Source organism: Bacillus rossius, chromosome 1, assembly GCF_032445375.1.
Source record: "Bacillus rossius redtenbacheri isolate Brsri chromosome 1, Brsri_v3, whole genome shotgun sequence".
In the NCBI taxonomy this organism is placed as follows: Eukaryota; Metazoa; Arthropoda; class Insecta; order Phasmatodea; family Bacillidae; genus Bacillus; species Bacillus rossius.
The window spans coordinates 297848102-297872262 of record NC_086330.1 but is presented as its reverse complement, the minus strand read 5'-3'; the positions used below and the strand labels follow the sequence as shown (position 1 = coordinate 297872262).

Below are 24161 nucleotides of genomic sequence, written 5' to 3'. Positions count from 1 at the left end.
ATTCATTAATTCAAATATATTTATTACTTTTGAAATGTTGCGTGCGACATATTTATTTTTACAAGTACAAAAAAACTCGTAGTTGCCGAGATTCGAACCGATAACCTTTGGAGTGGAAGTCATCCACGCTAACCACACGACCACGAGTCCATTTTGAGAATAATTGTTTCAGATGGTCTAAATTAAAAATATTTGCCGTCGTCCGGGGGTCTCGGGTTCGAGTTCCGGTGGGGATCCTAGTGGGGATGGCTGTGGCGAAGGTAGTTTGTCCGGGTGGGCGCCAGGCTAGCTCGGTGTCTAACCAATAGGTGGGTCGTGGGGTCGGATGCCCTGCGTGGCCCACTAGGACCGTCGGCGATGTTGCGTGGGTGTAAGGAATTCCCTACTCGGCGGTGGTTGGGAATCGTAGGGTCAAGTAATCGTACGCTGAAATGAGGCAATAGATGAAGTGCGTCATTTATTCAGGCGACTGTGGTTCGGGTGTAGTGCCGATGGTTACACGCCACGTCGTACAACAGGTGACGTCACAAGATACAAAATTACACAATTACAAAGAAACGAGTCTGAAAGTTACTTGATAAAACGTTGCACAAGTCTACGCAAGAAATGTTACACGAGGGCGCGTTGCACAAGTTTACAAAGGAAATGTTACACGAGGGTGCGTTGCACAAGTTTATAAAAGAAATGTTACACGAGGGTGCGTGGCACTAGGCGTTTCTGGGCCTGGTTGCTCACACGATGGGTGAGGGTGATTGGAGGCGGCCAATCCCGTAAGTCTACGTATTAAGGCGGTGCTCGCGTCCACGGTTATGGAGCGCGGACCACAGCTAAATTCGTTTAAAACTTCCCCTTGCGGGTGGTGTCAGTGGCGGAGCGACTGATTAACTAAAGTTCTGTTCTTCGGGAGACGGCCCGTGCCGGATGCTGAACCTACCCCGTGGACCAAGTTTGGTGCAGGGGGGGGGGGGGTTTAAATTTATGCGGCCGGATTAGATCCTGGACCGAAAATTGGACCGGGTACGCACGGAGAGGTTAGTAGAGAAGGGGTTTTAAGAAGTGACTATATTTACCAGAAGTGAACTCGGTGTGGTCAAAGGATGATGCCTCTCCGTGGGACGTGCGTCCGCCCCGGTCCACGAGTCGCGCTGTACTCTCGTCATGTCATGGCGTCCGGCCGAGGCTCGGTGGCCCTCGCGCCATGGTTGACCTCATTACGTTATTTTCTATGTGACATGTTAACTATTAGAATTTAATGACGTTAAATTCTTACATTAATTATTAAGGTTGAACTAGTGTCATTTGTCCCTTCTACGAATTGCAGTTATTGTTTTTAGGAATTAAATTCATTTAAATGCTACGTCACACCAGCGACTGTTCGTTTCTTGCCGGATTGCTCTGGTGGGGGTAAAAAACATAATACAAGGGATGAATAATTATGTCACATGATCTAATTGATTAATTTGGGCAGAAGGCCGCCAGGGGGCCACTCACACATGTCTTGACGTATTAACACACGTGAGTGTCCAGGCACTCCCACGTCGCACTTTTGTTAATTGACTGTTAATGTATACATAATACTGTTTAATAATCTTTGCTTGTTTTTATATCGTGACTGGGTGCGATGACGGTCTGTTTATTTGTGGGGGGGGGGGGGGGTTCTACCTTGGTTGCTGGTGGCTCGCCTGACTCGGGTGGGTCATGGCTAGGGGCGCGTTCCGTTAGCGGGATCGAATACTGGCGGTTGCAGGTCGGGCTTTAGGGTGGCCTTCGGCCGTACGATGTCATATTCCACGCAAGATATTTGCTTGAATTTCTTTTAACTAGCATATTCTCTGTTGGACTCGAAATATTTACATGCTCGTGGGCTCTTAACTATAATACGGTGTGTGATTTAGTTGATCAAATAATAACTCATGACAAATAATTACCAATTTCAAACTAAAACGTGAAAAGTATCATACCAGCAATAAATATTTAGTTACACAGCTAAAACAATACTCATAAAACACTGTTTAAATATACTGATTTACACTAGTAATTAAAATAATACGTACTTGTAAGAACATTTCCTTGCGAATATACTCCCGTGGCGCGGTGCACAACAATAACCTCGAACCAGTACGCCGCCACGTGCCGGCCGAGTTCTCTGTACCGTCCGCAACATACCAGAGATATGCCACGCATGTAGTGGGACATCCGTAGTTGGACAATTTCGTGCGTGCAGCCAGCGTTCATCGATTTATTAGACGTTGTCACGTCAAAAATTCAATACAAAAAAACTATAGTAGATTTCCGCTTGTACTCAGAAAAAAACTCGAGTATTTTTGGCTGGACTCTGCAAGTGGCCCTTAGAGAATATCTATTGGATATACAAATGACAGTACAGCAAACGTATATAATAGGTAATAGAATTTTTACAATAGCCTTTTAATTAAGGAGACCTCTTGCCTTAAAAAATAGAACACGAGAAAATGGGGATAAAAAAATCAATATTGCATGTGGAACCAGCCGAAATGATTCTTGAAAATTTCATCCTAAAAAATAACAATTATATTTATTGACCTTACGTATAGCTGTAAAAATACTTACAGAATCATAATATGATTCTTATATTATAAGCACCCTTTCGAAATATAGCATCTCTTAAGAATTTTTTGAAAAGCTTTCGGATATGCCTACATGCTTGTTTTATACTTCTATGTATTGTTGTTATTTTCTTTCAGAATGGGTGATAGTCAAGACGAATCTAGGTTAGAGCAACGATTTAATAAACGAGAAAAGCAGAAGACGGATCCAGATCGAATTTTACGGAAACGTCTTCCACCTAGGTTACCCCGTAGTGACAACCACGTTTACATCACAAACAAAACCAACTATCAGGTAACGCATAGTGCAAACACGTTATATATGAGGCGCTCCAAGACATGATGTGTCAAGTATTATGTAGATTTGAGATTGCCTTACTAAATAATAGTTTCATCGTTTTATAGGTAAAATATTTAACTAACTCAAAGCTGAAAAAATGTATGACTTTGGTCGGGGGTTATACAAAGCACTATAAATGCAAGCATCGGCCAACATTCAACTTCGGCTTGCGTTTCCGCCTGTAATTTTTGGAGTGAAATGTTACGAAAAGTAAAGTCATACATTTTTTCAGCTTTGAGTTAGTTAAATATTTTACCTATAAAACGATGAAACTATTATTTAGTAAGGGGTAAATATGTAGTGTACGGATTAGCGCCAAAAAAAATCGTACAAATATAAAATAACTTTCATTTTATGCTCTTTTACGTCCTCTTTTCATAACCGCCTGCGGAGATAAGAAATTCCAAATACTTTAGGAGATATAGAATTTTTTAATTTTCATATTTGGGCAATATTTGTTAAAAAAAAATTTAAAATTCCAAAAATACCTTTATTCTGTGCTCTTTAACTTCCTCTTGTCATTAAACCCGGCGAAGATCAGAAATTCTAAATACTTTTAGGAGATATGGATTTTTTTAATTTTCATGCTGTGCTCTGATGCGGCATTCAGCGGGAAGCCTACGATTCACTCATCCTTCTGGACATACCCGAATACTCACGTTGGCAAGCTTCTTTTCTTAAAATTAGCAAGAAATAATTAAAAATACTTAAAAACATTGTGGATGGTTGGTTATATTAGGTAAGTATAGCTACATTAAAAAAACTGTAAAATCATTTTATGGTTGCTTAGCAAATAAATTTTTAATATGTAGCTATCCAGCGCTAGGAAACCGTTTACATGCTTCACAGTATTTTTAATGTAGCTATCCTAACCAAATCAATCATCCACTATGTTTTAAAGTATTTATAATGTAGCTAACATAACCTAATTGACCATTAGTTTTCATGAGTTGCATATTTATTTACAACAAAAAAAAAACCGAAGATGCACGATCGGGCGTTTGCCTCTCGTCTGTTGAAAGAAGGCTTGCCAACGTGAGTATTCGGGTATGTCCAGAAGGATGAGTGAATCGCAGGCTTCCCGCGTTCACCATTGTTGCTTGTTTACAAGTATGATATTTTTTTTTTTTCGCGACGTAGTTGAACGACTACATCACGTAAAAAGAAAATTACGTGAGTTCCTACTGTTCATCCTTTTTCCCGAGGTCAGCTACATTATAAATACTTTAAAACTAAACAACCATTAAAATTAATTTTTATTATTTTTAATGTCCGTTCAGTTTCAAAGTATTTATACTGTAGCTGACCTGACCTAATCTACCTTTGTCCCGTTTTGTTAGGTCAGGTCAGTTACATTATAAATACTTAAAACTATACAAGTAAAATTAATTGATATTATTTTTAATTTCCGTTTTTTTTTTAAGTATTTATAACGTAACTAACCTTACCTAATGGAAAATTTCTGTTATTTAGGCATTCACGCGCACACGGCAAAATATAAAATGGCGTCTGTTGAATGATTACATAGGGCTTGTACTGCAAAATAAGAACGGCGATATCTCCAAAAGTAATTGGAATTTTTTATCTCCGCAGGCGGTTATGAAAAGAGGACGTAAAAGAGCATATAATGAAAGTTATTTTATATTTGTACGATTTTTTTTGGCGCTAATCCGTACACTACATATTTACCCGAAAAGTTTCAAAGACGTAAAGTTAAGTCATCGATATTATAGTTGTAGTGCCTATATAATAAAACCATCGACGTATTCCGAGCTCCACCTGAACTATGCAAGGCAAAAAACGGGAAATGCAAGCGAAAAGCAGCTGGGGTTAAATATTTGTTGATGCTTGTGTCGTTTCTTCGTCTTGGTTAGTTTATTTGTACAAAAACATTTCTTTATCAAACTTACTTTTGGGTATTGTATTCTATACCACAGCCCTACCTAATCTAGTAGGCTACAGGACTCAATACAGAATAATATTTTCCACAGTATCATGTTTTATGCTTCAGTCCTACATACTCTAATATAGGAGACTAGCGACCCGCCCCGGCTTCGCACGGGTGCAATGCTGGTACTATATATACTACAGAATGTCTATATACAATGTTCACAGCTTCTTTGTCATTAGACAATACAAACATGTTTTCTTTAGAGGTTACTTTAGTATTTAAATACTATCATACAATTTCAAATATATATTTTTTTAATTTATCTTAATGTACTTATAAATTTGGATTACGTTGTCGTACTGAAAAACACGTTTTTATTAAGTAATAATTGTTATTTTCCTCACTAGAGAACTCCGATAAACGTGTGCGATAGCTGCTAATCATAAAGTGCTGTAGGACGAAGCGCAGCCTTCGATGCGCTATTTATAGAGGCACGCGCCGCCGGCCCCCCGGCTGGTACCGCCGCAACCGCTGTGTCCCTGCATTTTAAATCTGTAATATCTTCGAAAATATTCATTTAAATTACATGATGTAAAGGGCCATATTGATCTATATTAAATGCACAGTGTATTTAAGGTACTTAATTGGATAAGGATTAATGCTGTATTGCTTAAAATCGCTTCGTAAATAAGCTATTATTTCTCATAAAAAGTAAAGTATAAAAAATGGTTATTGTGGGTTATCCCTAAGAGATAAAGACATATACCATCACTGACTTTTTTAAACATATACCATCACTGACTTTTTTGTAGACCTTTTTAAGGTGTACAATACTGTAGTATGTACATTATTTTGATCTATCTCGTAGGCTTCAGCCAGCATTTGCAATGTAAGCGCAAAAAATGTGTTTATTTATGACGTCACATTAGAAACCTCTAAAATTATCAGTGTTTCTCTACTATATTATGCATGTATTATACATATAAACCTTCCTCTTGAATCACTCTATCTATTAAAAAAAAACCGCATCAAAATCCATTGCATAGTTTTAGTTTTAAATATCTAAGCATACATAGGGACAGACAGACAGCGGGAAGCGACTTTGTTTTATACTATGTAGTGATGATACGAACGTAACATTTCCACTGTATCATTTTCTATACTTCAGTTCTACCTATTCTAGTATAGGACACAATTCCGAATTAATATTTTCCATGGTATCATGTTCTATACTTCAGTCCTACCTATTAAAGTACAGGATACAATACCGAAGATACATTTTATATATTTATGTACTACAATCATGCTCAATTTATTATATTTTGTGATACCACCTTTTGTAATCTACTATATAAAAATAAGTCGGGTTTTCCTTCCTGACGCTATAACTCCAGAACGCACGAACCGATTTCCACGGTTTTGCAGTCGTTGGAAAGGTCTCGGGCTCCATGAGGTTTATAGCAAAGAAAATTCAGGAAAAATTCAGGACAAACCAACATTTTAAGTAGATGGCGCCGGTGCGTGATACATTGTTTGACAGCTACTCATTGTTCTCTGCTCAGTTAATTTCATGTGACAAACCGGTATTGTGTTCACTGTGAAATTGTGAAAAAAAAGAAAAAAAAATAAGTTATTCGTTTCCTAACATTTCAATTGGAAACCATCAAATCAACTACTCATTGTTCTCTGCTCAGTTAATTTCATGTGACAAACCGGTATTGTGTTTACTGTGAAATTGTGAAAAAAAAAAAGTAAAAAAAACATATAACGTATATTGTGCAAATTTTTATTCAATTTCAACAGCAGGCATTTGTCTTTAAGGTCGTAAGTTGAACTGTGTAAATTATGTGGATCGTGCATTTGAGGTTAAATTCACCACTCTGTCCATAGCCCAAAATGCCTAGAGGACGACGTGCCAACATCGGCCGCCACACAAGACATGCAAGCCAGCAACAAGTGTATTCACAGAACTTAAGCGAAGAAAGACAAAATATAATAAGAGAAAATGCTCGATTGAGACAACGCGTGAGCACACGAAGATCATTGGCATCATACAATCGCTTGGCATTCCAATATGATCCCACTGCGAACTACAGTGATGATGAAAATTTAGATATTGGACCAATGACGACTATATGCCGATATTGCAATGCGTTAAAGTTCAAAAGAGAAACGGCTGGATTGTGCTGCGCAAGTGGAAAAGTCAAAATGGATCCATTACTTACACCACCATAGCCACTGAAACCATTGTTCGATGGAAGTGATCCCGATTCCAGCCATTTTATTCAACACATCCTTGAATACAATAACTGCTTTCGCATGACTTCCTTTGGAGCTAATATCATTTGAGAAGGTGGCTTCATGCCGACTTGCAAGGTAAAGTATCACTCACACCAACACAATGAATTGCAATACATAACAACTACATATACACCACACACTACACCATCACACGATCAGAAGTTACACCGTATTCTTAAACAAATGATTGCTTGCAATTACAGATACAAGGACAAATATATCATTTGCATGGTTCAATGGTGCCAACACCAGATGAACCGCATCAATTTCTGCAAATATATTTCATTTTGTCGATGGTGGATCAGCTGAATGTGCGGTGCAATATGCAGGGAACACAACAGTTAAAGAGACGAATTATTGAACAGTTGCAAGCATTTTTTCACGCTAATAATGCTGTGGTTAATATGTTCAAAACAGCATTAGAACGAATGCCATCGGATACGCACAAATTTGTCATAAGAGCGGATTGTACCCCAACAGGTGAACATGTGCGAAGATTCAATGCACCCACCGTTAATGATGTTGCTGCAATTATTGTTGGCGATCCAACTAAATCGCGAGACATTGTCGTTCAGCGAAGAAGCAATATCATGCATCGTGTAAACGAGACACATCGTTTTTACGATGCGTTACAATATCCAATCATTTATTGGCAAGGGCAAGACGGATACGACATCACGTTGGGAAACCATCCGCTTTGTTTGTGTTAACGTCAGACCAAAAAACAAAAAATGTGGTTTACCAAAGAGCACTTCAATGAAACGGATAATTTGCGGACACGTATAACGCTTCGATTCAGTATTTACTTTGGATTCACTTTCATTTACTTAGAGAAGTTCAACTAAATAACACTTCATTTTTGTAATCGAAATGAATTCATTACTGTTGTGAAATGAAATAAAAAATTTCCTTTTCAAATATAAAACAAAAAAAAAATTTCCTTCATCTTTTAATCACCAAACGAAATGTTACATAAAACGAAGCCATTTGGTGGCGAAACGGAGTTCGCCGGGTTTGCTAGTTTAATTATAAAACATAATACCTACTGAGAATATATTCCATACAATAATTTACTTTTCTGAACAAAATTATCTTTGTAAACTAAGCATGTGAATATTTCCAATCCAAAATGCCTATTCCTGTGCTTACAGCGTAAGAATGTAGAGGTCTAATTACTTTAGCACAGGCTTGTTGATGACTTCGCTATCCTTACCGTACTGTGATTTAAATGTATATATACATTTTTACATTAGCAGACCTACACTCACAAAAACTTTGCTTTGTTTTTATCACTTCATTGATTGCAAAACTAAAATAGAGAAAAACGAGCCTTTCTTTACATTACCTACCAAATTTCATTATTCACCTAATCAAGTAAACTATTTTACCTAATATTGTAAATGAAACACACACAACACACCTCTCATCCAATACATCAATAGAAATGCACATGCAACATAACTACAATTGCATGGCAATAATTGTTTACTGTTAATATTTCTTGTGTAAGTATTAAATTTACACAAGAAAAAATTGCCTTTTCTCCATTTCATTTTTTTTCTATACTGGAAAACAAGAACCGTCACTTTCCTGTTTACTACAATCACACATTATTTCTCTACACTGCACCGTTATAATAATCCAATGTAAATAAACACAACCTAGCTCTTCCTTTGCTACTTATTTACACATACATTCAATAAATTTCTCAATTCCTACTTTTCGCTTGCTTATTGTTTACAACTTATTTATTCACTTCACTCATTAATTCTACTTATTTATTCACTCACTCCTTTCCACAATGGCTCCAAATCTCATACTATCATTCATTCTTTTTTTTTCCACGGCATTACTTTGCATTTTGCTGTTGCCAATATTACACACTATATATTGCTTAGTTCAGCAATACAATTTGTTATCATTGGCCAACTTCCATGACATCATACATTCATACCTTATTTCTGACCAATTATAAGGCCAGTATTGTATTTTGACCTTGACCCCTTATGTTTAAGCAGACCAAATAAAGCATAAAAAGGACATAATTGACAAAAAAAATTTGTTCTCAAGATAAAAAAAATATAAAAAACATTGAAAGTAGCACTATTTGTTTTGGTACAACATTTTAAGCAGACCCTCCTTAATGTCACATGTTAACCGAGTGAGCTGTGACTTTTGTATTAAGCAGAATGTTGCAACATGGGATTTTTAATTTTATTTTTTAAACTCTGTAATACTTATAAAATAACACACATTGGCTGTGAAAGTGTGCTATTATCATAAATTGGTCAGACCTCACCCTGTTATGACAATGTGTGTAATTAAAGAGGGTCGGTTTAAACTTTTGCCAAGCAAATTGTTGCAAGATGTAATTTTTTATTTTTTATTTATTTGTTTTGGATAGTGCTTTCGTAATCACAAAAAATTAACTGTTAAAATGGGGTCTTATCATATTCTGCTCAGAGCTGACATGGTTGTGAGACGTGTGACATTAACAAGGGCCCTTTTAAACTATTGAACCAAAACAAAAATCACAGCGCTTTTGTTTAGTGAGTTCTTTTTAAATGTTGCTCAAAACTTCTATTGGCACGTTTGCCCTTTTTGCGATTCGCTTTTGTAATTCTCGAGAGATATAGTGTTTTCTTTGCCATTGCATTGGTATTTCAGATTCAAATCTAACTTACCCACAGTATGATCAGACTGGGAATCGAACATGGGATGCTTGGTTCACAGTGGTAAACTACTTGAAGTAAAACTGTGCCCACTTAGAGAATAATTTGAATAAATGTCAGGAATAAAAAAAGCATTAAAAAATTCTTAAATTATTTTTAAATAGGCTTTCTTTCAGGATTATCATTATTTATTTAATAGACATCTTTAAATATTCTGCTCTGATAGAAATGTATATAGCCTATTTATTTGCATAGTAAATAATACAAGTACATAGGTAATTGTTGAAAGTACTGGTTCATTCAAAAGAAAGTGAGTTCACCAACACAATGTTATCTAGTTTTCTGTAGTCTCCAAATAACTTTATGTAAATTTCCCATAAAATATTTAGTTTATTTTTACCAGTAAATAATTTCAAGTCTGCTGGCGATGCAGAAAGTGCAGAGGGGTGTCTCAATACTGACTGCATTTGTTGTTCAGTTATTTTAAACAATGGATAAAATGCTTTGCTTGCCGTGCAACACAGAGTGGCACAGATTTGCTATTTAAAGCTGAAAAATGTAATATTTGTAGGGGTAGTCAAATTTCGTTAATGACGAAATCGCGAAATTTAAAAAAAATCACTTGCACATAAAGTGTAATACAAATAACCTTACTTGGTAGTGATAAGACGTTAATATACTGCATTTCGTTTTAACGAAATTTGCTGTGATGCGCGAAATCCGTAGTTTTTCACGAAATATGACGAAATCGCGATATTTGCGCGAAATTAACATGTTTATCGCGAAAAATCATGTTGAAACATTCTGGAACCTGCACAAAACGTTTATTATTCCAAGAGGTTATATGTGAGACGCCATCTTTGCTTTTGTTTTTCTCTAGCACCCATAGAGTAGAGTGTAGCAATAAACATTAACACTTAGCTACTGGTGGACAAATCACAGATGGCGTTGGTAGTTACGAGTGTCGAAATGTTCTATGATTTTGTTTTCACGAGTGTGTGTCTGTCGAGTTTAAGTTCTTTATTTCCGAGTGGATGCAATATGTCTCTCTTCCGCATCTATGATCGTTTTCCGTTAAAGTTTTTGTGTCATTTTGGTCATATTACCATGGTCACTGGATAAACATATAAAATGCCGAAAGTTGTGTTTTCGAAAGAGCTAAAGAATATGACGACAAAGGATTTTACGTGTTCAGTAAAGAAAAAGGCATCATGATGTGCAAGTTCTGTAATGTGCAAGTCGATTGGAAAATAAAATACACGTGTGAAAAACACTGTAAATTTCGAGCATCGCACTGGAACTAAGCGTCAAGTTACTCTAGAACCATATATTTCACGAATGAAAATTATTACATCCAGACGTACGCCTACTCAGTCTCCGTCGTCGCATACGTTCCTACGAGACGTAATAGGCCTTAAAACGGCAAAAATTACATTATTTTGCCGACCGCAAATGCGTCTGGTGACGCAATCGTCGATAGGCCTTAACTCAATCTTTGTTCCTTTCTCTGAATCGGCCAAACGCAGTCCAGAAAAATAGCGTCACTTCCATATTAGCCAATCAAATCATAACTGTCAAAATGCTAATTGTTGTAGATGGGCGTCCTAGCCGAGGCGACTATTTATTTTCGTAGTTGTCACGGCAATGCACGAAAATAATGCCGGCCAAGAGTGCCAACATATACATGAACAAATACCGCACACGCAGTTGAGGCGGTGAAAAACGTAAACAAATAAAAAAAACAATACTCTGTAATGTTGAATAAGTACAGTGTTTTGGTGGGGACTAGTTTGCAGGAAATATATAATAGCTGATTTTCAGAGATAGTCAAAATGGACTTGAGACACTAACGTTTCTGATCAGTTTCCGATTTTTTTTGTATGTAATCTTGAGAATTTTAATTACAAATGCAGCGTGCTAAATTTTAGATGTGCATGTACTTCAAAACAATGTTTTTGATAAAATTTGACCAAATAAAGCAATTATTCCATCAAACATATACATGTGTATAAAATTATAATGACGAAATAGTTATTTTTTCTAACTAAACAATTTTTTTTTTCACCGAAATTTTGCACCGAAATAACTCTTTTTATTCACCGAAATGGGCCTTTTTTATTTACCATTTTTCATTGGCCCTAAATATTTGGAATAAAAAAATCTACATTTGAAGTATAACCAGTGCTGCCAAGTATTAAAGATCTCCAGTTACGGAACATTATGTATTTATTATTAAAATGGAAACGGCGTTTGGTAAATATTGCTCTTGTCCCATGTTGTAAGAAGGTTAGTCCTTTGTTACGTACTAAACATAAATATGAATCTTAAAAACTTAATTTAATTTTTTAATTGTTAAGAGGTTTGCATAACTGTAAATTTTAAATTACTTGATTAATGGGTTATCTTATTACTTTATGCAAGCTGTGTTAATTATTTTGTAGATCTAGAGCCTGGTGTTAACTTAATAGATTTTAACATGTATTGAATTGTATGCATAAATGTGATTACCGGTGGGTGCGTTTGGAAGTTGGCAACACTGAGTATAATCAGCAAATATCAGTAGCTCTGAAATCCACCATTTTTAGAATTTTGTCCTTATTAGATAAGCCTCAAGGGTTTACATAGAATTGAAATAAATTAGATTGTTAAGTTGGGCCGAATGTGTTGTCACGTGTGCTGCAGGCCCAACTGAAGCGGTGCGAGGGCTTGCTGGAGCGCGCAGACGGCTGGCTCGTAATCCACGGGCTGGGCGCGGCCGTGTCTCGCGCGCTCAACCTCGCTTTGCAGCTACAGCTACGACATCCTGGCACCGTGCAGTTGGCCGTCAACACCTCCACCACCGACCTCGTAGGTCAGTGAGAGCCCAGTTCATGTCCTTGGAGGGGATGGTCCAGTTGTGACCGTGTGCACCCATCGTCTTCAAACCTGGCATTATCTTGTGCACTAGGATGGATTTAATGAACGAACTGAAGCTCTTAAGTAACAGTCTGGATGGTATGAGTCGCCAAACTGCATGCAGAGTTCCGGGTATCCACGTACTGTTTTCAAACCATTTAATATTTATCAAAGGTGTCCAATTAGTATTGTTTTGTGGTTTCTATTCTAATGTTTTTTTTTTTTTTTTTTGGCCATTAGAAAAATGCTATAATGGATAATTGTTATATGCAGGCAAGCAATCAAAATTAGGTACACAGTACCGCAAGTATGATAGGTACGTGGAGAGGTCTTTATCTTTAATACTCTACCATAAAATTACCGTGTTTTATCGCATAATCGTAGCATGCGCGTAATCGTCGCAACCATATTTTAAGCTGTCAAAATTGGGATAAAAAAAATCTTCTCACGTTAACGTCGCATGATGTTTTTGGTCCCGCTAGTAGATGCCGAGCGCTTTGTGTAGGTATCTTTTCCGTATAAAATGATGTATTTTAAAGTAGAAATTTAATATTTATTCCGTCATTACCACTTACTTAATAAATTAACGGAAAAATACGAAGAGGTTTGACGTGTAAATTTTCTTATAAAGACGTTTCTAAACATTATTTCCTTTATCTAATCGTCTGTGTCGCCGCGGTGCAGGTATAATCTAACATTTAATTTCAGTCATTACCACTTATTTATTTAATGGAAATACAAAGTTGCCTGACGTGTAAATTTTCTTTTTAAGACATTTTTAAACTGTATTTCCTTTATTTGATTGTGTTACCGCGGCGTACCGCTTAAAAACATGTAGCCAGCGCATCATTCATGTTTGGTTATGTTGCTTCCCGTATAGAACGCGCGCACGTAGTCGAATATCGATATCTCGCCGATTGTATGCAACGCGCGCTCTCTGTCAAGTGCCGAGTTAACTACATTTGATAGCCCGCATTCTTTTGTGGTAAGTGTGTACTACGACACGTTAGTTCACGTCAGATTCAAGTGGCTTGCGTTCGCGTTAGAGTTTTGGTTTTTCTATTTAAAGTTGAAGAAAGGTTTTTGTTTAAGGAATTATTAATATAGATTGTTTGGCGTGCTCTTGTATACTCCACCTTTTTTTAAATAAACGTACTTTCCATGAACGGGTTTCGTTTTTATGAATAACTTTACCTAACAAAAATTTTTTTTCCCACATAATCGTCGCACCCCTACTTTTCAAACTTGATTTTAGAATAAAATATGCAACGATCATACGAGAAAACACGGTATATACATTGTCTTCTCTTACAGTCCCATAGAAACTCATTACACATATAAATACTGCACACCAGTGCATAGTGTATAGAGTTGAAGAGATGCGTGAAGCATGAGCCAGTCACCCTTAGCGCTGTTGAATTGGTTTTCCTGGCCAGGCCATTGCTGACCCCTATCTTGGATACTTTATGTAATAGCCAATATCTCATCCAACATCATCATTAGCCCTTGAAAATCTACTTTTATCCTTGAATAGTCCTTTTCCAATTCCTTGAAAATACAACCCTTCACCCCCCCCCCCCCCCCCCCCCCCCCTCCTGACTAGTCCTTCAGACAAACAAAAAAGTAATGGTTACTCTTTCTATTAGACTTTGATTTTTGTTTTATAGGGTTTCATGTTACACAGAGGTCATTCCATACCAAATCAACCAAAAAAAACTATTTTTGACACCCATCGTCTCAGATTTTGACGAAACTTGGCATGGTGGTTCAATTTATTGATGTAAGTAACCATACCAATTTGTTTTGCTCTATCTCTAGTGGTTTAGATTTTACAGCCCCTTAAAGTTTATGGATTATTGGCATTTTAATCATCTGGCCGCCGTTAGCTAGATGTGTTGTCCGATGGAAAAAAATTCATATTTTTTTATTTACTAACCATTTTGTCTGAAAAAAATTTTTATGTTTGGATCAATGTAGCAGGAATAATATAAAAAATGAACAAAACTACTTAGTGTTTATTTGGAACCATAAAAAAATCTCAAAGTGTAATTTTTATTATTATCGAAACAAAATGTAGAGTTTTACGGAAAATGGTAAATCTCATAAAGGGAAAAGGATAATCATGAAATCTCTGTTTTGTTTTTGTTCTAAAAGATATGTTCTACCACATTAAACCATAAGATTCGTGGTTTTTTTTACTCCTTTGATAACTTTTTTCACTTCAAAACACAAAAATGAGTTAATTATTTAATTTTGATTAAAAAGCTGCTTGGCCACTATTTGCCACCTGACTGTGTTTCTGAATTATATACAGATGGTTAAAATACCACATTTTTCTTTTGGTATCCCACATACTTTTTTATAAAATAAATTATTTTACTTGCTGCTTCCTGTTTCCCACACTGTCAAAGCCCTGCATTTGTGTCATGACACCATCCTGTTCCTTTTCCACTCGCAAATACATAAACAACTGACAGCGTAGTTTACCTATTTTTTTGTGTTTGTGCCTGGCTGCGGACTTCACACACCCCTTCCCCCGTCTTCTGTGCTCGCCCTCTTCCAGATCCAGATGCAAGATCTTCCCAGGAGATAAGCCATAAGGCCAGCAACTGATACAATCCGTGCATAGAGACAGAACAAGGCAGGCTGTGTGTGACCTTCTGCATGTCCGAACCTGCCTTCCCATCACAGCAGCATTATTTAATATAGCTTCCATGTCAGTTCGTCAGAGGCAGTTGCCATGAAAGAAGTAAGATTGGTGCTTATACATAACAGTCAATTAAGCATTTCAGTAAATGAGTGTTATTGATAGTATTTATGTGTTTTTATTAAACTAAGTGAGTACCAAAGTGCATTGTTGTTATGTTTTGTTGAACAATGGAGAAAAAGTGCAGTGTTGGAGAAACTACTGAAAGTAATTGCCATCTGTTACACTATGTCAAGGACAAGTCTATACAAGGTATTGAAAAACTTTCTGAAGAAGATTTGAATCTTTTGACATTATGATGTGAATCCAACAAGTTAACAACTGTTTGCCTTCACCATAAAAGTGTGTTTTTAAAGAAGTATGAATTTTTACAAAAGGTGAGTTGTGATCCTTTCAAAAGACATAAAACTGTTATTAAAAAAGCACTTAGTGTTTTAACTGTACAACAGAGTAGAATCATCTTATCAAAAGGGTACAAGGTTAAACCTGGTCAGAAACTTTGTGCGTTTTGCAGGAATAAACTTTTAAAAGATAAAGAAGCTGACAAGGTTGAAAGTAATGATGAGCACGAGAATGGACAAACAAAGGATATAGGACTAACATTTAGAGATGAACTAAACCAACTTCAAAAAATTACTGTAATTGACGAGCTAAATTCTTCCTTTCATGAAATTGGATGTTCACCAATGAAATTACATGCACTTGTTAATCATAGCAAATCAAGTTATGCTAAAGAAAAGCTACAAAAAGTTCATGAAAAAGTAAAATCAAAAATTGAAACTGTTCTTGAAGTTGATCTACCAGAAGAAAAATACTTGTTGGAAAAAAGTATGTTGCAGAACAGTGAAGACATGGATAAACTAGTGAACATTATTAAAAAGGAAATTATAGGTGCATCAAGAAAAAAACACATTCAAATGTTGACAATACCAGCTTCTCTGTTGTGGTCAAGAAAAAAAAAAGAAACTTTTAACACATCTGATTATTCTGTACGTAAGGCTCAACATGTGTTTAAAGACAAGGTTTTTTTTTAGGCGAACCAGACCCTAAGCAAGGGAAACAGCTAAGCCTTGAAACTATTGATTTAGTGAAACAATTTTATCAGGGTGATGAACATTGTAGAATTCTGCCAGGGATGAAGGATGTCGTGAGTATAGGAAAAAAGGTTTATGAGGAAAAGCGTTTGATTTTGTGTAATCTTTCTGAGCTATACTCAAGTTTTAAATGGGAGCATCGTCATTTGAAAATAGGTTTTTCAAAATTCTGTTTCTTGAGACCTAAATGGTGCATTTTAGCTGCTTCTAGTGGCACACACTTAGTATGCGTGTGCACAATACACCAGAATGTTATTTTATTGATTCATAAGCCGGTATAGAGGAAGATTACAAAGAACTGATATTGCTCATGGTTTGTGAAGGAGCAACAAGAGAATATAGTTTAAGGCATTGTGACAAATGTTCATCAAAAGATAACCTTGTCCATTTTTTACAGACAATGTTTGAAGAATATGACAATGAAGACGTTATTGAGTTCAGTCAGTGGGTTTCCACTGATCGAACTGAAATGATAAAGTGTTCCAGCTCTGTTGTTGAATTTATAGAAATATTAGTTTTAAAACTCAACAAATTAATACCTACCTCATTCTTACATTGCCAAAACACAAGCATCTACTTTTAAAATTTTAAAAGAAACAGCTCTTTCCAATGTAGCTATAATTTCAATGGACTTCAGTGAAAATTATGCTTTCACGATACAAGAGGAAGCCCAAGGTTACCACTGGACCTCAGATTCATGCACTATTCATCCTGTAATCATTCCCTGCAAGGATGCAACTGGCAAAAAGCTTGTTCTACCTTTTTGCATCATATCTGATGACCTCAAACATGATGTAAGTATGGTGTACGAAATCCAAAAAACTATGACTGCCTTTTTGAAAGAGAACAACCCACACATTAAAGAGATTCATTACTTTAGTGATGGGTGTGCAGCACAATATAAAAATAAATACAACTTCGTAAACCTGTGTCTACATGAGAGAGATTTTTTACTGAGAGCTCAGTGGTCATTTTTTGCGACCAGCCATGGCAAAACGGAATGCGACAGAATATTGAGGCTCGGAGAATTAGCAAGGATGAAAAAGCAGCTATTATTTTTAATTTATTTAGCATTCAGCAAAACTATCTCGTGAAATTAGAAGATTTGTACCCTGGATTTTTTATTGCTTGTGTTTATGACAGCTTCTGGTACTTTGGCATGGTGAATGAGATAAATGCTGAACAAAAAGATGTCACGGTACAGTTTCTTCATCCCTGCGGACCATCACCATCCTTTTTTTGGCCCAAGAAAGAAGATACATGTGCTGTGCCCATTCCTCATATTATTGCTATGGTGGAACCGCCAAAAACAATGACTGGAAGAACCTATCAGTTTTCACAAGAATGTATGACAAATATCCAATCAAAATTTGACAATCTAGAAGAATTTTGAAGTACAATGACCTAACAGTGTTACAACCGCAATAACTGTAAGCCTTAAGAACATAGGAGTATTGCATGTGTAAGTAAACACACTAATGTTTTATGTAGTGTAAATTAATAATTATATTTAAATTGAACTGCAATCTCATTACTGAGGTCAGTTCTGTTCGTATTTGTGAGTGTAAAGAGGACAGGTTAATGTCATGGCAGGAATGCAGGATTTGACAGCATTGGAAACAGGAAGCAGCAAGTAAGGTAATTATTTTATAAAAAGGTGTGTGGGATACCAAAAGGGAAATATGGTATTTTAATAATCTGTATATAATTCAGAAACACAGGCAGGCAAATAGCGGGCAAAGCAGCTTTTTAACTAAAATTAAATAATCAACTCATTTTTGTGTTTTGAAGTGAAAAAAATTATCAAAGGAGTAAAAAAAACCACGAATCTTACTGTTTAATGTGGTAGAACATATCTTTTAGAACAAAAACAAAACAGAGATTTCATGATTATCCTTTTCCCTTTATGAGATTTACCATTTTCCGTAAAACTCTACATTTTGTTTCGATAATCATAAAAATTACACTTTGAGATTTTTTTATGGTTCCAAATAAACACTTAGTAGTTTTGTTCATTTTTTATATTATTCCTGCTACATTAATCCAAAAATAAAAATTTTTTCAGACTAAATGGTTAGTAAATAAAAAATATATGAACTTTTTTCAATCAGACAACACATCTAGTTAACGGCGGCCAGATGATTAAAATGCCAATAATCCATAAACTTTAAGGGGCTGTAAAATCTAAACCATTCGAGATAAAGAAAAACAAATTGGTATGGTTACTTACATCAATGAATAGAATAACCATGCCAAGTTTCGTCAAAATCTGAGACGGTGGGTGTCATGGTGTGGTTGAATTGACATGGAATGACCCACAGGTTATGCACAGAAGCTTTAGGTGACGGCTTCTTCAAGAGTATAATAGGCTCCAAACAACCAGGATACCGACTCAGTACTCATGCAAGTGATGCTGGTGTGTTGGGAACAAACCCACGACCCTTCCCACACGAGCGAGAGGCATTAGCAACCCAGGTCACAGAGAGATCCATTTTAGAGTTGTTATGTCTGTCTGTTGGTAGGAGGATGCAAATCTCCTCCCATTTCACACCATGGTCAAACAAGAATTTTTGACGTGACAGCGTCTAATAAATCGATGAACGCTGGCTGCACGCACGAAAAAGTGTCCCACCTCGGATGTCCCACTACGGATGTGTCCTGTTTGCTCATTGTACGCATGCGTGGCATCTCTCTTCCACTAGATTGGAACAACCATCGATTTGACTTTTCAATCATATTTTTGTCGTTTGAATTATTAATATTATGTAATTTAACGATTGTCCACCGATTTTCAGCACAATCGGTACGGTTATTTAAAAGTAATGTTGAATATTCAAATACGTTTTGAACCAACAATGGTGTTGTACAGTTACACATAATAATTCAAATTACACCCGTGATCTTTTGCATAATGTTTTAAAAAATATTGTAACACATTATAAATAAGTTTGGTGTATTTGGGATGCGTATTTGTTATAAAATCGTGTCATAAAAACGAAATAATATTATTTCCCTACCGTGAGCAAAATTTTTATAAATATGTATATACCATCTGAAACACCTAAATTTCAAACCTTGCCTTGTGGCCTGGCGGTCAGCACCGCTAACTTCCAATCCAAGGGTTGTCTGTTGAAATCTCGGCAGCTGTGGAATTTTTTTTTGTACTTGTAAAAATAAATACGGCGCACGCAACATTTCAAAAGTAATAAATATATTTTAATTAATGAATGCAAATAATAGTAAATTTTTTAATTAAACTGTACATTTCATTTCACTCCTTTGTATCCATAAAAAATAGTGATAATTCAATAAAAATGATTCAGTGTTATTCATAAAAGTATGCAGAGGTAGATTTTATCATACAAAAGATAGAAAAATTTTAAAAAAATTACTTCCTCAAAGAATATAATATTTTAATGGCTAACTGGTTTTGTTGGAAAAACCTATTACAGCTCAGTCTCAGGCCGAATATGATATTTCCTTTTCATCTGGATCAATCATTTTATCAATGTTTTGTTATGACGTTGTCACGTTAAACTATCGTCCATAAACCGACTTTACAGACAACCAATTTTTTTTTTTACAGCTATGGGAAATGTGGCGAATGTTACCAATCGTTGGTAGGTTTTCTCTGGATACTCCTGCTTGCCCCATACATGCATTCTGTAAGTGCTCCATCCTCAAGTCTCTCATGATCTGATGTTTAAGAGATGTTAAAAGGGGAGAGATAGGGACTGAATTGATTTCAAAAGTTTTTATGCCATAATAATTTTTTTAAATATTGTTACTGAAAATTTTCCTTTGTTTAGTAGGCATAAATCACACACTAACAGACTTACAAAGCCCATAAAATAGTGTCCATTGACAGTATTACACGTAAAGGTTTCTAATGCAATTATTGTTGGGGTTACTGCCATGTGAGTTAGCGATTTTGCCAGATTATCAAACAACATCATAGCTTTAACTGGCATACCAAGTGTTAAAATATGAAATGTAACCAACAGCAATTATAAACTCTGAGCGAACTAAAAATACAAAAATACTGTAATGTGACTTGTTGACCAAGGTCAGTTTGCTGGAATTAACTGAGGAAATTATTTTTAGAGTCAGTCAACAGGTATTCTACTAAATTATTTACTACTACCTATGCTTATATGAATGCCAAATTTTGGAAATTGAATGATGGAAAATACATCTTGGGCCTAAAAACTATTTCTATTATTTACTCTCTCTCCCCCTCAGCCACTGATTAATTCACACTTGTGCCATTAAGTGCATTCCAGGTGTTCCAAATGTACAGAACAAAACTTATCACAGTCATTTCTATTGATACTTGAACAAAATTAATCTAAATAAAAGTCTTTCTTCTCCGGTTCCAACTCACAAGGTATTAAAATAATCTCTTCTCTGAATATAAAAAAAAACAAAGTCGCTATCCACATTTGTCTGTTTGCTTACTGCTTCTAAACTACACAATGGATTTTAATCAGGTTTTCACCATTATTTAGAGAATTTCTTCCAGAAGGTTTATGTGTATAATACTCATAATAAATTTAAAGCTAGTAGAGAAATCTCTATGTTTTTTAATCAAGTCATAAAAAAAAGATGCTTATAGGGTGCTTACATTGCTTATACTGACTTATACAAGACTGACACATCAAATTACTGTACTACAGAATAGTAGGTCTTAAAAAGGCCTATAGAAAAGTCTATGATAGCATATGTCTATCTTCTAAGGAAGACCCACAGTAACCAGGAAAAGTTGCAACAACATATAAATCTATAGTCACAGTTGATCTACCACCATGCATCACAGTGGGATCTTACTTACTGCATGTATCTATGGCCAAATAGACATCGCAACTCAAAATTAAATTAACGGCTCTGTATTTCAGAGAAAATTAGAAGAAAAGTGTTTGTAATATTGCTGAAGTAAATACAGTTTATCTGAATTCTGTAACAATAAAAATATGTGAATTATGGAAATATGAGCTCATATAATTGATTTCACAAATAGAGAATTAAAAAATCCAATCTTTCCCCTATGTTATTTTACATGATGTGAAACACGTTTTTCGTTTGTTATTTCTATTCTCACTCTTACTATACAAATAAAATATTCATATTCGAGAAAAATTTGCTATTGGTATTCAATTCAAATTTAAAAACTTATATTCTCACAAGCCTATTTGTAAGTACTTAATAAATCTAAATGACTCCATATTAGTAGATCATATCCATGGGTCGCTAGTTTTACATATAACAGCTTTTTCGACTCAAAAGAAATGCTTAACACAAACATTTAAAATTGCTGGGTCAGATAAACCGGAATGCCCCTGTTGCTATTGGTTACATGATGTCCCGTCGGTGTTTTACAGACAGCCTAGAGCCGACGGGGGACCAGGGCGACTGGGAGTGGCAGACGCGCCAGAACTCATCAGTGCACGTGAAGCTGTGGCGCGCGGCGCAGTAGGAGCCATGTTCTTCACTACACGTGAGCTGGTGCAGTGGCTTGGGCTGACCGTGTTCGAGATGTGGGTGCAGCTGGCGGCAGTGACTGCCTTCACCGTCGTGCTCGCGCTCCGTCCTGCCGACGCCTCCTGGTGGGCGACCTTCTCCCCGCTGTTCGTCGGCGATGCCCTCTGCGCCTACTTCTGCGCCATAGTGCTGGTGCGCATGCACCTCGAGGAGATGCACAAGGCGGCCGTGCTGCGCGCGGCATGGTCCGCATCGCTGCTGCTCCTACTGTTCGTGTTCAAGTTCCTGCTGTGCCGTAAGCTGGCCGGCCAGAGCGGGCTGGTGTTCTCCGAGGTGATGTCACCGGTGTTCATCCTGCTGCAGCTGGTGCTGATCCGGGCATGCCAACTGCACTGAGGCCTCACCCAGCCGCACGGCCGCTGACCAAAGCAGATCTCATGATTTGCACAGTAAAGAGCGCATATTCCAGAATACATTGCCATTTCTTTTAGTTCAGTGTAAACTGTTCATAAAACTTCTATGCAACATCTGTTATTGATACTAAGAACAATTACAATAAGCAAGCATGGTAAAGCCTCTTAAGGATAGCATAATTACTTTGAAAGCTTGCGAAGAATAATATGCGCTGGTGGTCCCTTGCTTGTTTCAATGGTGGGATCTCCCACTGTCTCTCGGGGCTGTTCCGTACACAATCATCTCACGGACGCTGTCTTAACGATGTGGTCCGTGTCACTGCTGCTTATCCGTGCATTCTGGCCGTGCTGCGGCCACTCACGCCCCTCTCTTCCTCCTCTCCCTACCATTGTTAACTGAAGCAAATGGAACACATTAAGTTGATACCTGGCTGTGTGCTGTGAATGAAAGGACAGCCGAGACTTCTAGTGTACAAAGACAATGGTGTTTTGCAGATAATTTATCCTAAATATTTAATTTATTCATGCAGAACATATGACAAGCTCATGTGAATAGCCCTCCTTTAAATCACTGAACTGTAAATAAAGAAAATGGATGTCTTGATGTTTGGAAAATATGATAATCTAATAAATAGTTGCCAAGTGATTTTGTTTTCGGATTGCTTCATCATATTTCTTTATAAGAAATAATTGTATGTAGTCCAAATATGTGGAAAGATAGGGGATGGAGGAAGAGTTATTTTTATGGTGATATGATTTACATGTTTATTACTTTTGAATCTATACTTGAAACCTTTACATGTTGGTGTTGTGTATCCATTATACTTTGTGAAATGCTTTTTTCTGTGCAGCAGAATTTAAAAGATGGTAGACTCATGTAGGGACATGAACTTTTCGGTAAATAAAATTACTCAAAAGTGGTAAAAAACACTAAAAAGAGTTTAAAAAAATTGGTTGTCTGTAAAGTCGGTTTACGGACGATAGATTAACGTGACAACGTCATAACAAAACATTGATGAAATGATTGATCCAGAACAAAAAAGGAAATATATTCTGCCTGAGACTGAGCCGTAATAGGTTTTTGCAACCAAACCATTTAGGCATTAAAAATATTATATTCTTTGAGGAAGAATTTTTTTTTTTTAATTTTTCTATCTTTTGTATGATAAAATCTACCTCTGCATACTTTTATGAATAAAATTGAATCATTTTTATTGAATTATCTCTATTTGGTATGGATACAAAGGAGTAAAATGAAATGTACAATTTATTTAATAAATTTACTTTTATTTGCATTCATTATTCAAATATATTTATTACTTTTGAAATGTTACGTGCGCCGTATTTATTTTTACAAGTTCAAAAAAAAAGTTTAGCACCTGCCGGGATCCGAACCGACAACCTTAGGATTAGAAAATAGCACCGCTGACCGCTCAGCCACTAGACCATATTTGATAATTCAATTGTTTCAGATTTTATATATACTTTTATAAAAATTTTGTTCACGGTAGGGGAATAGTATTATTTCATTTTAATAACTTGATTTTATAACAAATATGCATCCCAAATACACCAAACTTATTTATAAGGTGTTACAATATTTTTTAAAACATTGTGCAAAAGATCCCGGTTGTAATTTGAATTATTATGTGTAACTGTAAAACACCATTGTTGGTTCAAAACGTATTTGAATATTCAACATTACTTTTAAATAACCGTACCGATTGTGCTGAAAATCGGTGGACGATAGTTAAATTACATAATATTAATAATGACGAAAATATG

At 36.1% G+C, this 24161-nt stretch overlaps 1 protein-coding gene across 2 annotated transcripts; it reads left to right on the top strand.

The window, feature by feature from the left end:
* Positions 1 to 2688: 2688 nt before the first annotated feature.
* On the top strand, positions 2689 to 23313 carry LOC134527799 (transmembrane protein 203-like). 2 transcript variants are annotated; one of them, XM_063360745.1, is made up of 3 exons: positions 2689 to 2880; positions 12472 to 12640; positions 21864 to 23313. In XM_063360745.1, the coding sequence occupies exons 1-3, from the start codon at positions 2725 to 2727 to the stop codon at positions 21956 to 21958; spliced, it is 420 nt and encodes a 139-aa protein (XP_063216815.1). In that variant the 5' UTR covers positions 2689 to 2724; the 3' UTR covers positions 21959 to 23313. The 2 variants fall into 2 exon arrangements, with proteins under 2 accessions (XP_063216815.1, XP_063216816.1); XM_063360746.1 differs by lacking the exon at positions 2689 to 2880 and adding an exon at positions 9444 to 12075.
* The last annotated feature ends 848 nt before the right edge of the window (positions 23314 to 24161 follow it).